The following is a 13,441-nucleotide window of genomic DNA, read 5'->3' as shown; positions in this document are numbered from 1 at the left end:
TGAGGAGGGTGTCCCAGCAATGGAAATGATACCACAGAGATAACACCTCTGCAAGGAATGTGTTTCATTGTACAGATGTTATGGTGAGGGGAATTTCCGTCAAGGGGAAGGTTATAATGTGAATGCTGTCCCAGTGTGGAGGGTGTTACAGCAAGGCACTGTCCCATGCAGGGGAAGGTTACAGCAGGGGGAGTAAAAGTGTAAAATCATTACAATGAGGAAAGTGTCACACCAAGAAGGAAACGTAGATAGACATGTTAAGTTAAAAATGCTTACTCCTGGGTAGTCTCCAGTAACATGAATATTGATTTCTCCCTCCAGTTTAAAAAACCTCCCCCTCCCCTCCCTTTCTCTGTTCCCCACTCTGACCTTTCACCTCTGCTCACCTACCTATCACTTCACCTTGGGTCCCCTCCTCCTTCCCTTTCACCATGGTGCACTCTCCTCTCCTATCAGATTCTTTCCTCTCCAGCCCTTTACCTTTCCCACCCACCTGGCTTCACCTGTCACCTTCCGGCCAGCCTCCTTCCGCTCCCCCCCCAACTTTTTTATTCCGGCTTCTTCTCACTTGCTTTCCCGTTCTGATGAAGGGTCTTGACCCGAGATGTCGACTGTTTATTCATTTCCATCGATGCCACCTGCCCCGCTGAGTTCCTCTGGCATTTTGCATGAGTTGCCCAAGAAATCCTTAAGTCAAAATTCATTGTAATTTCTTGTGAGTAACCAGGGAAACTAGTGCTGAAATTTTCAAACAACCTGTACGATGAAAGAAAATTCTGAAAAACAAGCTTCTACGTAGAATTTTGACACTATGGCACGTACCAATTGGACTGCTTCTGCTTTCCAGCTCTCAACCTTACTGAGAAATAGGAAACATTGGAGACGTCACTTGAGTGAGGCCCATTCAACAAATATTTTAGAACGCCGAGAGGTTCAAGCATTTTGTTTTAACATTTTGATTGTGCTCATGATTAAATGCGAAGCAGGATGAGGGTGGATGAAACTGTGATCAGCGTGTCAAAGGTTACGGGAAGAAGGCAGGAGAATGAGGATGGAAGAGGCATTGAATCAGCCATGATGGAATGGTAGAGCAGACTTGACGGGCCGGTGGCCTAATTGTGCTCCGATGTCTCATGATCCTATGGTCCCCAAAATAGTGCTTCCAGGTGAGGCAGCACTTCACCTGCCAGTCTGTCGGTGTCATATCTACTGTAACCAGTGCTCCCGGTGTGGCCTCCTGTCAGACATGACGCGCAGTAGATTGGGAGACTGCTTCGTCAAGCACCTTTGCTCCATCCACCACAAAAAATGGGATTTCCGGCAGCCACCCATTTCAATTCTACTTCCCATTCCCATTTCGACACGTCAGTCCACGGCCTCCTCTACTGCCATGATGAGGCCAAGCTCAGTTTGGAGGAGGAACAGTCTAAATTCCGTCTGGGTAGCCTTCAACCTGATTGCATGAACACGGATTCTTCGAATTTCCGGTAATTGCCCACCTCCTCTTCTTCACCATTCCCCACTCTTGTTTCCCTATCTCCTTACCTGGCCATCACCTCCCTCTGGCGCTCTTCCCCCCACCTTTCTCCAATGGTCTTCTGCCCTCTCATATTAGATTGCTTCTTCTCCAGCCCCTTATCTCTTTCACCAAGCAACTTCCCAGCTCTTTGCTTTACCCCTCCCCCTCTCCAGGTTTCACCTTTCACCTATCACCTTGCACTTCTTCCTCCCCTCCCCCCCCCCCACCTTCTTGGTCTGACTCCTTTCAAATCCAAAAGAAGGGTCTCAGTCCAAAATATCGACTGTTTACTCCTTCCCATAGATGCTGACAGACCTGCTGAGTTTCTCCAGCATTTTGTGTGTGTTGCTTTGGATTTCCAACATTTGCAGACTTTTTCATGTTTGTGGTCTTACGGTCTAAATCAGGAAGAGGGCAGGGGTGATTATTGGTTTGTGAAAAACTGAATGGTGAAAGAGATGAAAGAGGCTCAAGTCAAACTCTGTCGACATGCATGGAAACAGAAGATAACAAAGTTTTACTTAAAGTTAAAGAATATTGTGCAAGGGAAGTGCAGCCGGGGTTAAATCACCAGCACAGAGTGATAGAGTGATGGGGGGGGGGGGGGGCGGTTCTCTAAGTGTATGTCAGAGTAAGGGACAGAGCGTCACAGAGAGTATCACAGCGAGGAGAGTTTTACAGAGGGGACAGGGTGTTACAGAAAGTATCACAGTGAGGTGAGATTTACAGAGAGGGACAGAGAGTTACACAGAGTATCACAGTGAGGTGAGTTTTACAGAGGGTACAGGGTGTTACAGAAAGTATCACAGTGAGGTGAGATTTACAGAGAGGGACAGAGAGTTACACAGAGTATCACAGTGAGATGAGTTTTACCGAGACAGACAGAGTGTTACTGACAAGATTACCGTGAGGTGATTTCTATAGAGAAGGACAATTATGCTAAGCAGTAAGGGAGTGGTTCAGTAAAGATGCTGAGATACGTTCTAGGTTGCGCTGGGGCACATCATCAGTGATGTAACCTGGGGTCACCGAGTGTTTCAGTGCTTTCAACATCAGACACCCTCACCCAGGCGACCCAGACGGGTTGATCAGTCCCCGGCTTGTGTCCCATCAGCGTCGGTCCACGTCCATGTGGAGGCTCACTCAGCTGCCTCTGTGACCATCCTGGTGACTCTTTTCTTTGCAACCCCCACAGTTTGGTTGACCATCCAAGGAGAGAGTAGGTTCTACAGAGCGAGCAGCCAGGAAAACCTCTACACCCCAGCTCTGTAGGCACGCATCGTGCCCTCTACCCCTGTCTCTGGTACTGCTCTACCATCTCCTGGTATTTGGCTTTCTTATGTTCAAACACTTCCTCAATCCAGTCTTCCCTAGGAACTGAGAAGTATTGCAATGAAGTGGAATAACCTTCATTCTCCTGAACTCATGAAAAGTTTGGCCTTCCTGTAACATTCCTCTTCCTGTAAGAAGCTGTTACCTCATCATATCACCCTCAACTTTGCATTATTTCTCTCTGCAGCATTCTCTTGATGTTACATTCCTTTTACCTTGTCATTCCCTGATTGCATCACTCTGTCGTCACCAGTAATAAAATAACTAGAAGAACCGGGCCCAGAACACACGCACTCTTATGAGTCAAACATACTTTTATTTTACTTGTTCACAAGGAACACAGCATGGCCCCTGTCACTCACACTGTTCTGGATCCAGGATAGAAAACTCGCTATTTTTATATTCTGTCTAATTAGCCACAAACCTGAATATTGATTTCTCTTTCTGGTAAAAGAAGTTTTTTTCCCTCCCCCTCCCATCTTCTTCTATTCCCCACTCTGGCCTTTTACAGCTTCTGCCCTGCTTATCCCTACCCCTTGAGACCCTTCCTCTTTCCCTTTTCCCTCTGGTCCTCTCTCCTCTCCTATCAGATTTCTTCTTCTCCACTCATTCACCTTTCCCATCCTCCTGGCTTCACCTATCACCTCCAGCTTGTCCTTCCTCCCCTTCACCCACCCTTTCTGTGCTGATATCTTTCCCCCTTCCTTTCCTGTCCTGATGAAGGGTCTCATCCCGAAAGATCGACTGGTTATTCATTTCCATGGAACCCGCCTGACCTGCTGAGCTCCTCCAGCATTTTTATGTGTTATTTTCAGACAGAATTGGCCACTTGCCAAATTATATACCTTTCAATTCCTTTGCAAGATCATACACAAGTCACAAAAGGTGTTAAAAGTCAATTGAAACTACAAGCTAAAACTTTGAAGTTAGTAAAGCAATTGTCCCTTAGTTGTTGGGTGTGTTTCACATCCTTCCATTAATCCTGTCTTATCTGTCTCCAGCACTTTCTATTGTGTGAAGAGAAGCAATGTTTTTGAAAGACCTTTCCAGAAAAGTTTCAATGGAGAGATCTCACTCATCTGCTGTCAGTGCACACTGCCGCAATCACCCCCCAACTGTCTGCCCGCAATGGGCAAGTTGTCTCTAGCAGTCTCAGTTCAAAGCTCTCCCTTGTCTGGGTTTGACTACTCACTGCCACAGTCATCCTTGCCTGGATGTTGTCTTTTACTCTCGCCTTACTGCAACTTCCATTGCTCCTCTTAGAATAAGAGCCCCCCACTATAACAGGTCCTCACTGTGCCATCATGCCCACCCCAGTTTTAACGTTTCCCTTCCTGTAGCACATTGAGTATACAACATTACAGCACAGTACAGGCTCTCCAGCCCACAATGTTGTGTCAAACTTCTCACCTACTCTAAGACTAAACAAACCTACATAGCCCTCCATTTTCCAATCATCCATGTACCTATCTAAGAGTTTTTTAAACGCCCCTAATGTATCTGCCTCTACCACTACCCCTGACAGGGAGTTGCACGTGCCCACCACTCACTGTGTAAAGAGCTTAACTCTCACACCTCCCTTCATGAATCAGAATTCTTATAGAATCTAAATCAGAATCAAATTTGGAATTAGAATCAGAATCAGGTTTAATATCACTGATGGGTGCCATGAAAGGTGTTGCTTTGAATCAGCAGTACAATGTAATATATATAAAAAAGATTATTCTTTCCTCCAACCGTCTGAAAATTATGACCCCTTTTATTCACCATTTCTGGCCTGGGAAGAAGTTTCTTGTCCTCACCCTCTTGTCGTCATACTGTAGGCCACCATTACCTCCTCCTGAAGGGGTCTCTTAGACAGCTCTAATCATTTTGCAAACCAGCCTTCACCCTAACCCCGACTCCTTGTAATAACTCAACCACTGTAACACCTTCCCAGTACGACACTATTACGGCTCAGGGCTTCAAAGTTCGGAGTTCAATTCCGGCAAGGGGTCTCTGTACGTCCTCCCCAATGATTCCCTTCACTTACAGGGTAGTGGGGATCTGGATCTTCTGCCTGGAGTGAGGAGGGGCTACACGGTAGCGTAGCGTTTTGCGCGACACTATTACAGCTCAGGGTGTTGGAGTTCAGAGTTCATTCCGGCATTCTCTGTACGTCCTCCCCATGGGACGCGTGGCTTCCCCCCGGGTGCTCTGGTTTCCTCCCACATTACAAAGACGTACCAGTTGATTGGTCATTGTAAACTGTCCCGTGACTGAGTTAGTGGTGAATCGGGGTTGTCAGGCGTTGCTGGGACAACTTGAGTTGAAGGGTCGGAAGGGCCTATTCCGTACTGTACCTTTAAATTAATTAATTAAATAATTTTCTCTGTTACCCTCACAGTTCTTTAACGGACCTTTCATGTAACTTGTCTTTCTGTTACACTGCACATATGATCTTTTTTTATATCTCCCCACTTACTTTACATGAAAAACGTGGAATTTTTCTTTCCCTAAAATAATTAACTCCCAAGACTGGAACTAAGTGCCGTCATACCCAAGTGAAACTAAATAGTCTATTAAATAGTGTGGCAGAGAATGTTTGACTCACCCAAGTTGAGAGCAGTGATAGCAGCAGTAGCAGCCAGCAGTTAAAGGGTCTCATTCCTCTTTCCATCCAAGACCACCTCATCCTATTCAGAATCTTCCCTTTCATTTACGTCCGCCAGCAGATGCCATCATTTCCTTGCCTGTGTTGGTGTTAGGCTGTTTGTCATTGTGAAACAATCTCCATTAATGACTGAGCTGCAATGGCGTGATCTTGACTTTTGCTCTGTGTATTCAGCCCAACCCAATGAGGAAGTGAAAGTAGCAGTCAGTTTATGAACCTGCTTGATTTTGCTACGTGTGTATATCACCAGCCCATTAGCAGCCGCTCTCTGTACAGAAACACAGTTCAGTCCCAGGTGTGTGTTTCTCCCCACCGTGCTGCGCAAGAGGTGGCAGGGGTATTGACCCAGGTACTGTCTGCTGAATCCCACAGTGCATTTCTAGCTGTGGATTGCCGGCAGGGCTTTGTTTCCATGTCAGCTCCGGGCAAGGGAAAAGCAACCCTTTATCTGAAGAAGTTTCAGGTATTCTATTGCCTGCCGCAGGGGATTTAGTTTCAATCTGTGCAGGTGTATACTTCCAGAGTGCATTGTCTCCTCTGCGCATACTCTCTTGCTTTCAATCAGGGGAATGAAATAAAAAAAACAACTCTTCCCGCTGGGAGGGTGGCTCTGGGCAGCCTACATTATCAACTCAGCCTCCTACACTTTGCCCAGAAACAAGCCATGACTGCCTTCACAATAAATTAACTATTGTACTCTGGTCACCCTGGAGACCGCTCTCCCTGCGGTTTGATCAGTTCCTTTATTCTCTCTCCTGGTTCTGAGGAAGAGCCATCGAATCAAATCATTCGTCCTGTTTCTCTTCATACAGATCGGGCCCGTCCTGGCATCGTGTGCTTTTACTTTTGATTTTCATCGTCTACACCATTTGTTTAATTTTCATTAACTCTTTCCCTGTGACTCAGCTGGACAGATTCTGAATAGTCTATTCCCTACAGTTTAAATGTTGTTATGTTATTCCTCTCTGCGCCTTGTCGCGCATCGGGCGGCCATCTTGCCACTCCTTTGGAAAGCGCATATGGAGCCGGCCGGATTCGAACCCAGGACCCGTCGCCTTGAAGTCCGGTGTGGGTACCACTACACCACTGGTTGGTAAAGTTTAAGACATTCACTCATTATTCCCATGCTCAATCAACAGCCTGTTCCCTCGGCTGGTTAACCCTGAGACTGGGCTAATCCAGGTTCCTTCCTCATCCAGGTTGTGAGTGCGGTGGATTCCAGTTCATTGGCCATTGGTTAATCGGGGCAGCCGCTTATTTGGGACAACTCTTGAAGAACACAAACAAATCGAGAAAATAGCTGGGATTCCCTTAATTTATTCGGGACACTATTCTGCTTAATTGGGACAGGAAATTGTTGTCGAACAGTTTCTAACTAACGTCAGTCGTGCTCACTTGTGTGGCTGTTAGACACTAAACCGTGCTTAGAGCGAACACTTTTTAAATAGCATCAGTTATATGTGCTTGTGTTCAAAAACAATGATCTTTGTTAATGATACTAGGCAAGAAATAAGCAGTAAGACAACTCAGAACTGTTTTGCTCAATGCGGTTTCAAGCATTCAGGCTTGAAAATGCCAGAAGTGTCTGGGACCAAAAATGAAACTATTTCACTACTTCAACAAGTTAGAAACTATGAGGACTTTGGCGGTATTGACAATCATCTTGAATGTTACAATGAAAATGAAGATATGGAGGATGCAATTGTTGCAGACATTGTATGAAGGCAGTCAATTATCTACACTAGTTGTCCGCATTGATTTTGTTCATTTGCAATCAATCAAAAGCATGCAACAGCATACACTCGATCAATTCTTCCATCGATAACTATCAGGAACTAATACACAGTTTTATACAGTTGAAAATATTCTAATTTGTTCTGTATTTCATTTAAATACATAATTGGTTACTCAGTTAAATGGTAGTTTGTCTTTTTAACTACTTCCATGAAACTTCATCTAGTTGGGGCAGCCTTTTAATTGGGCCATAACGTACCAACGCTGATGTGTCCCAACTAACCAGTATCCACTGTATTCAATTTACAACAGACCCACGCATCCATGTCCTTAATCAGGCAATGCGTGGTCCGTTTTCCAGCAATGTAACTATTTCACTCATGTTTTCCCTCATGTGAAGACTGCGCCACTCTACACCACATTTAACCCTTAAATGTCTTCCCATATACAGATGCTGAACTGTAAGTTTTCTGGCAATTCAACGCCTTCACTCAGATCTTCCCCTACACAGAGTTTTGCAACAGACAAACCCTTCTGTCAGCTTTTCCCAGCTACAGACAGCTGCCAGTTTCCAGTAGATTAAATCACTTACTCGTGTTCTGCCGTAAGTGCTGATTGTTACCCCTCTCAGATTAACCCATTCATTCATCTCTTTCCAAATGCAGACACTAAACAGCCTAGTCTCTGCAAGTATTAACTCCTTCATCTCACCCCCATCTAGATTTATGGAACATCCTATTCCCAAAAGACATCAACTCTTGAGACGTACATAGAATACTGTAAGCATCCATTGAGCAGAAGTTCTGTGGGTGAAAATGCCTTATTAATGTATTCAATTCAATTCCAGTTAATTCAGCCATTCGCACATAGTACAAAACACAGATAGCATGTATAAGATGGAAAGATACAGTCAGGTTCTAAAAGAGGGAGTCACCTGATGCCGCAGAAATCTGCAGACAACCTCAATAGGGCTCGTCTTCTGCCCAGTGAACATTAGGAGGGGCAGCACTGACTCCAGCCTGAATGTCGCACCATACTGTCCCCGGTGGAGCACACCGGCTCCGATGCCTCTTTCCTGGTGGCTGTAACCAGGTGACACCACGGCTTGAGGCCTAGTCCTTGGTCCTTGCATGGGAAAGATAGCAAACATATATAAAATAGCAGTAAAATACAACCTCACTATATATATATATAGACAAGACCCTGTGTCCACTGAAATCTTCAGAAAAAAGAGTCAGAGGAGAATGGCCAGACTGGTTCAAGTTGCCAGGAAGGTGACAGTAACTCAAATAACCACTCTTCACAACAGTGGTGTGCAGAAGAGCATCTCTGAACACACAACATGGATTTCTCCAGGATGCTCCGGTTTCCTCCCACAGTCCACAAACCTACCGCTTGGTGGTTAATTGGTCATTGTAAAATGTTCTGTGATTAGGCTAGGGTTAAATTGTGGGTTGCTGGGCGCCGCGGTTCTAAGGGCCCAGAGGGCCTATTCTGCACCGTATCTCAATAAATAAATAAATAAAACAATTCTACTGTGTTTCTTTGTATCTACTGTGAGTGCCCACAAGAAAATGAATCTCAGGGTAGTATATAGTGACACATACAGGACATATAGTGAAATATTTCGACGTTGGGAACCACGGTAGCGTAGCGGTTAGTTAGGTAATGCCTGTTACACCGCTGACGTTTAGGGCAGCAATGAAGGTCTTCCATCTCAGTCAGGCATTAGCCAGATACAATTGTACACAGATGTAGAAGGATTCTTCGTTGCTGCTTCCGTAACAGCTTTGTTTGGCCAGTCAAGGTCGTTAGCCCTGAGCTGAACCGCCTGAACCAGGAGGACCAGTGAACCACTCTTAGTTGGGCCTCTACCCTTTCACCTGCTTGGCGTGGGTGACCCTACCTAGAACCAAAGTTTAAAGCCCTGACTCCAGCCAACGTAGCTCTCCAGGTCACTGAGGCACGCAAACCTCCAAGCCCAACGACAAGGTTGTGATTCTCTTAGAGGGACGTAGCGTTTAACGTGGTGCTATTACAGCTCAGGGCGTCGGTGTTTAGAGTTTAATCCTGCCATCCGCTGTAAGGAGAAAACCTGCCCCGTGGAATGGGTGGGTCTTCCCCTAATGCTCTAGTCTCCTTCCCCAATCCAAAGATATACCAGTTAGTAAGTTAATTAGTGATTGCAAATTGTCCCGTGATCAGGAAAGGGTTAAATCGGGGCTTGTTGGGGATTGCTGGGCGGTGTGGGATCGAAGATCCAAAAGGGGTTGTCCCTGCTGTGTCTCTAAGTTGATTTGATAATAAAGTACTTTGACCTTTGAAAGCAAAGAGAAGTGTAAGGGCTGTGGAATGCAAGTCAGCATTCCACAGATCTCACTGACCTAGGAAGATCCTCCCCCGTGCGGTTGGGAAATGACTGATAACTATCAGTTATCAGTCATTTGAAGTCAAGTGATGCAGCGGTCACCAGGATGTGGAATTTTGTGAGAAAGGGTAGTAGGTGGAACTTAATCCTGACGTTAGTTTAGAAGTGCGGTGTTTGTGCAGGGAAGGTACTTGATTGGTGCTGTCACGAGAGGCTGGATAAACTTGTTTTCTCAGGCCAGATCTGATGGCGGTTTACAAGGTTATGAGAGGCATAGATGGAGTGGATAGAGAGTATCTCTAAGTTCAAAGTAAAATTTATTATCAGAGTACATACATGTCACCACATACAACTCTGAGATTCTTTTTCCTGCGGGAATACTCAGCAAATCTATAGAACAGTCACTGTTAAACAATATCAATGAACAGTAAACTGTGCAAGGGAAAATATAAATTACAAGCATGAAACAACAAGATAAAGAGCCCTTAATGTGAGACCATTGGTTAGACTATAAGACATAGGAGCAGAATTAGGCTATTTGGCCCATCGAGTTTGCTCTGACATTCCATCATGGCTGATCCCTTTTTTTCTCCTCCTCAACCCCATTTCCTGGCCTTCTCCCCATAGCCATATCCAATCAAGACCGTATCCATCTCTGTCTTAAATACACCCAATGACCTGGCCTCCACAACTGCACGTGGCAACAAATTCCACAAATTCACCACCCTCTAAAGAAATTTCTCTGCATCTCTGTTTTGAATAGACGCCCCACTATCCTGAGGTTATGCCCTCTTGTCCTAGATTCTCCCACCATGGGAAACATCCTTTCCACATCTACTTTGTCTAGGCCTTTCAACATTCAGAAGGTTTCAATGAGATCCCCCTTCATCCTTCTAAATTCCAGCGAGTACAGACCAAGAGCCTTCTGACATTCTTGGTATGATAATCTTTTCATTCCTGGAATCATCCTTGTGAACATCCTCTAGACCAGTGGTCCCCAACCTCTGGGCCACGGACCGATACCAGGCCGCGAAGAATGCAGCGGTAGCCAGATCTGGGCCAACAGTTATGAGCCAGGCGGCACCTAATTAATTAGCTTGTTTATTTCTGATTTTTTCTTAAAGATGTGCTGGGTGTGTTCTGGCTACCGCCGCATTCTTTGCGGCCCGATATCGGTCCACGGCCCGGAGTCCGCACATTTACTTCTACTATCAAAGTACGTGATCCTGCATTCTCCAACATTGTATTTCATTTGCCATTTTCTTGCCCATTCTCCTAATCTGTCTAAATCCTTCTGCATCCTACCTGTTTCCTCAACAGTACCTGCCCCGTCACCAATCTTTGTATCATCTGCAAATTTGCCATCTATTTCATCATCTAAATCATTTATATCCAGCATAAAAAGAAGCGGCCCCAACACCGACCCCTGCGGAACACCACTAGTCACTGGCAGCCAACCAGACAAGGATCCTTTTAATCCCACTCACTTGCCTTCTTCCAATCAGCCAACCATCTTAGTAACTTTCCTGCAATACCACGGGCTCTTAACTTGGTAAGCAGCCTTATGTGTGGCACCTTGTCAAAGGCCTTCTGAAAGTCCAAATATACAACATCCACAGTATCCCCTTTATCTATCCTACTTGTAATCTCCTCAAAGAATTCCAACAGGCTCGTCAGGCAGGATTTTCCCTTAAGGAAACCATGCTAACTTTGTCCTATCTTGTCCTGTGTCACCAAGTACTCCATCACCTCATCCTTAACAATTGACTCTAACATCTTCCCAACCACTGAGGTCAAGCTAACAGGTCTATAATTTCATTTCTGCTGCCTTCCTCCTTCTTAAAGAGTGGAGTGACATTTGCAATTTTCCAGTCCTCTGGCACCATGCCAGAGCCCAATGATTTTTGAAAGATCATTTCCAATGCTGCCACAATCTCTAACGCTACCTCTTTCAGAACCCTAGGGTGCAGATCATCTGGTCTGGGTGACTTCTGTACTTTTAAGTCTTTCAGCTTTTTGAGCACCTTCTCCCTTGTAACAGTAACTGCACCCACTTCTCTTCCTTCACACACTACAACATCTGGCACACTGCTAGTGTGTTGCACAGTGAAGACTGATGCAAAATACTCATTTATTTCATCTGCCATTTCCTTGTCCCCTGTTATTATTTCTTATTTTCTAGCAGTCTGATATCCATTCTCATCTCTCTTTTATTTTTTACATACTTGAAAAAGCTTTTACTATCCACTTTGATATTATTTGCTAGCTTGCTGTCATAGTTCATCTTTTCCCTTCTCATGATTCTTTTAGCTGCTTTTTGTAGGTTTTTAAAAACTTCCCAATCCTCTATCTTCCCACTAATATTTGGTTTGTTGTATGCCCTCTCTTTTGTTTTTACATTAGCTCAGACTTCCCTTGTCAGCCATGGTTGAACTATTTTGCCATTTGAGTATTTCTTCATTTTTAGAATACACATGTCCTGCATCTTAGAAACATAGAAACATAGAAAATAGGTGCAGGAGTAGGCCATTCGGCCCTTTGAGCCTGCACCGCCATTTATTATGATCATGGCTGATCATCCAACTCAGAACCCAGCCTTCCCTCCATACCCCCTGACCCCTGTAGCCACAAGGGCCATATCTAACTCCCTCTTAAACATAGCCAATGAACTGGCCTCAACAGTTTGCTGTGGCAGAGAATTCCACAGATTCACCACTCTCTGTGTGAAGAAGTTTTTCCTAATCTCGGTCCTAAAAGGCTTCCCCTCTATCCTCAAACTGTGACCCCTCGTTCTGGAACTCCCCAACATCGGGAACAATCTTCCTGCATCTAGCCTGTCCAATCCCTTTAGGATCTTATACGTTTCAATCAGATCCCCCCTCAATCTTCTAAATTCCAATGAGTACAAGCCCAGTTCATCCAGTCTTTCTTCATATGAAAGACCTGCCATCCCAGGAATCAATCTGGTGAACCTTCTTTGTACTCCCTCTATGGCAAGGATGTCTTTCCTCAGATTAGGGGACCAAAACTGCACACAATACTCCAGGTGTGGTCTCACCAAGGCCTTGTACAACTGCAGTAGTACCTCCCTGCTCCTGTACTCGAATCCTCTCGCTATAAATGCCAGTATACCGTTCGCCTTTTTCACCGCCTGCTGTATCTGCATGCCCACTTTCAATGACTGGTGTATAATGACACCCAGGTCTCGTTGCACCTCCCCTTTTCCTAATCGGCCACCATTCAGATAATAATCTGTTTTCCTATTTTTCCACCAAAGTGGATAACTTCACATTTATCCACATTAAATTGCATCTGCCATGAGTTTGCCCACTCACCCAACCTATCCAAGTCACCCTGCATCCTCTTAGCATCCTCCTCACTGCTAACACTGCCACCCAGCTTCGTGTCATCCGCAAACTTGGAGATGCTGCATTTAATTCCCTCATCCAAGTCATTAATATATATTGTAAACAACTGGGGTCCCAGCACTGAGCCTTGCGGTACCCCACTAGTCACCGCCTGCCATTCTGAAAAGGTCCCGTTTATTCCCACTCTTTGCTTCCTGTCTGCTAACCAATTCTCCACCCACACCAATATCTTACACCCAATACCGTGTGCTTTAAGTTTGCACACTAATCTCCTGTGTGGGACCTTGTCAAAAGCCTTTTGAAAATCCAAATATACCACATCCACTGGTTCTCCCCTATCCACTCTACTAGTTACATCCTCAAAAAATTCTATGAGATTCGTCAGACATGATTTTCCTTTCACAAATCCATGCTGACTTTGTCTGATCATTTCACCGCTTTCCAAATGTGCTGTTATCACATCCTTG

General features: G+C 45.1%; 1 protein-coding gene across 3 annotated transcripts in view; it reads right to left on the bottom strand.

Annotated features, from left to right (window-relative positions):
- Nucleotides 1-5,869, bottom strand: part of LOC134354118 (receptor-type tyrosine-protein phosphatase H-like) — a 127,906-nt gene extending 122,037 nt beyond the window's left edge. Inside the window, exon 1 of one of the 3 annotated variants that reach the window (XM_063062900.1) lies at nt 5,445-5,869. In XM_063062900.1, coding sequence (XP_062918970.1) covers nt 5,445-5,549 — 105 coding nt within the window. In that variant the 5' untranslated portion in view covers nt 5,550-5,869. The remainder of the gene's footprint in view (nt 1-5,444) is intronic. The other 2 variants (XM_063062901.1, XM_063062902.1) reach the window with 2 other exon arrangements.
- Between the last annotated feature and the right edge of the window lie 7,572 nt (nt 5,870-13,441).

This window comes from Mobula hypostoma, chromosome 11 (genome assembly GCF_963921235.1).
Source record: "Mobula hypostoma chromosome 11, sMobHyp1.1, whole genome shotgun sequence".
Taxonomy (NCBI): domain Eukaryota; kingdom Metazoa; phylum Chordata; class Chondrichthyes; order Myliobatiformes; family Myliobatidae; genus Mobula; species Mobula hypostoma.
This window is presented reverse-complemented; position numbering and strand designations above follow the sequence as displayed.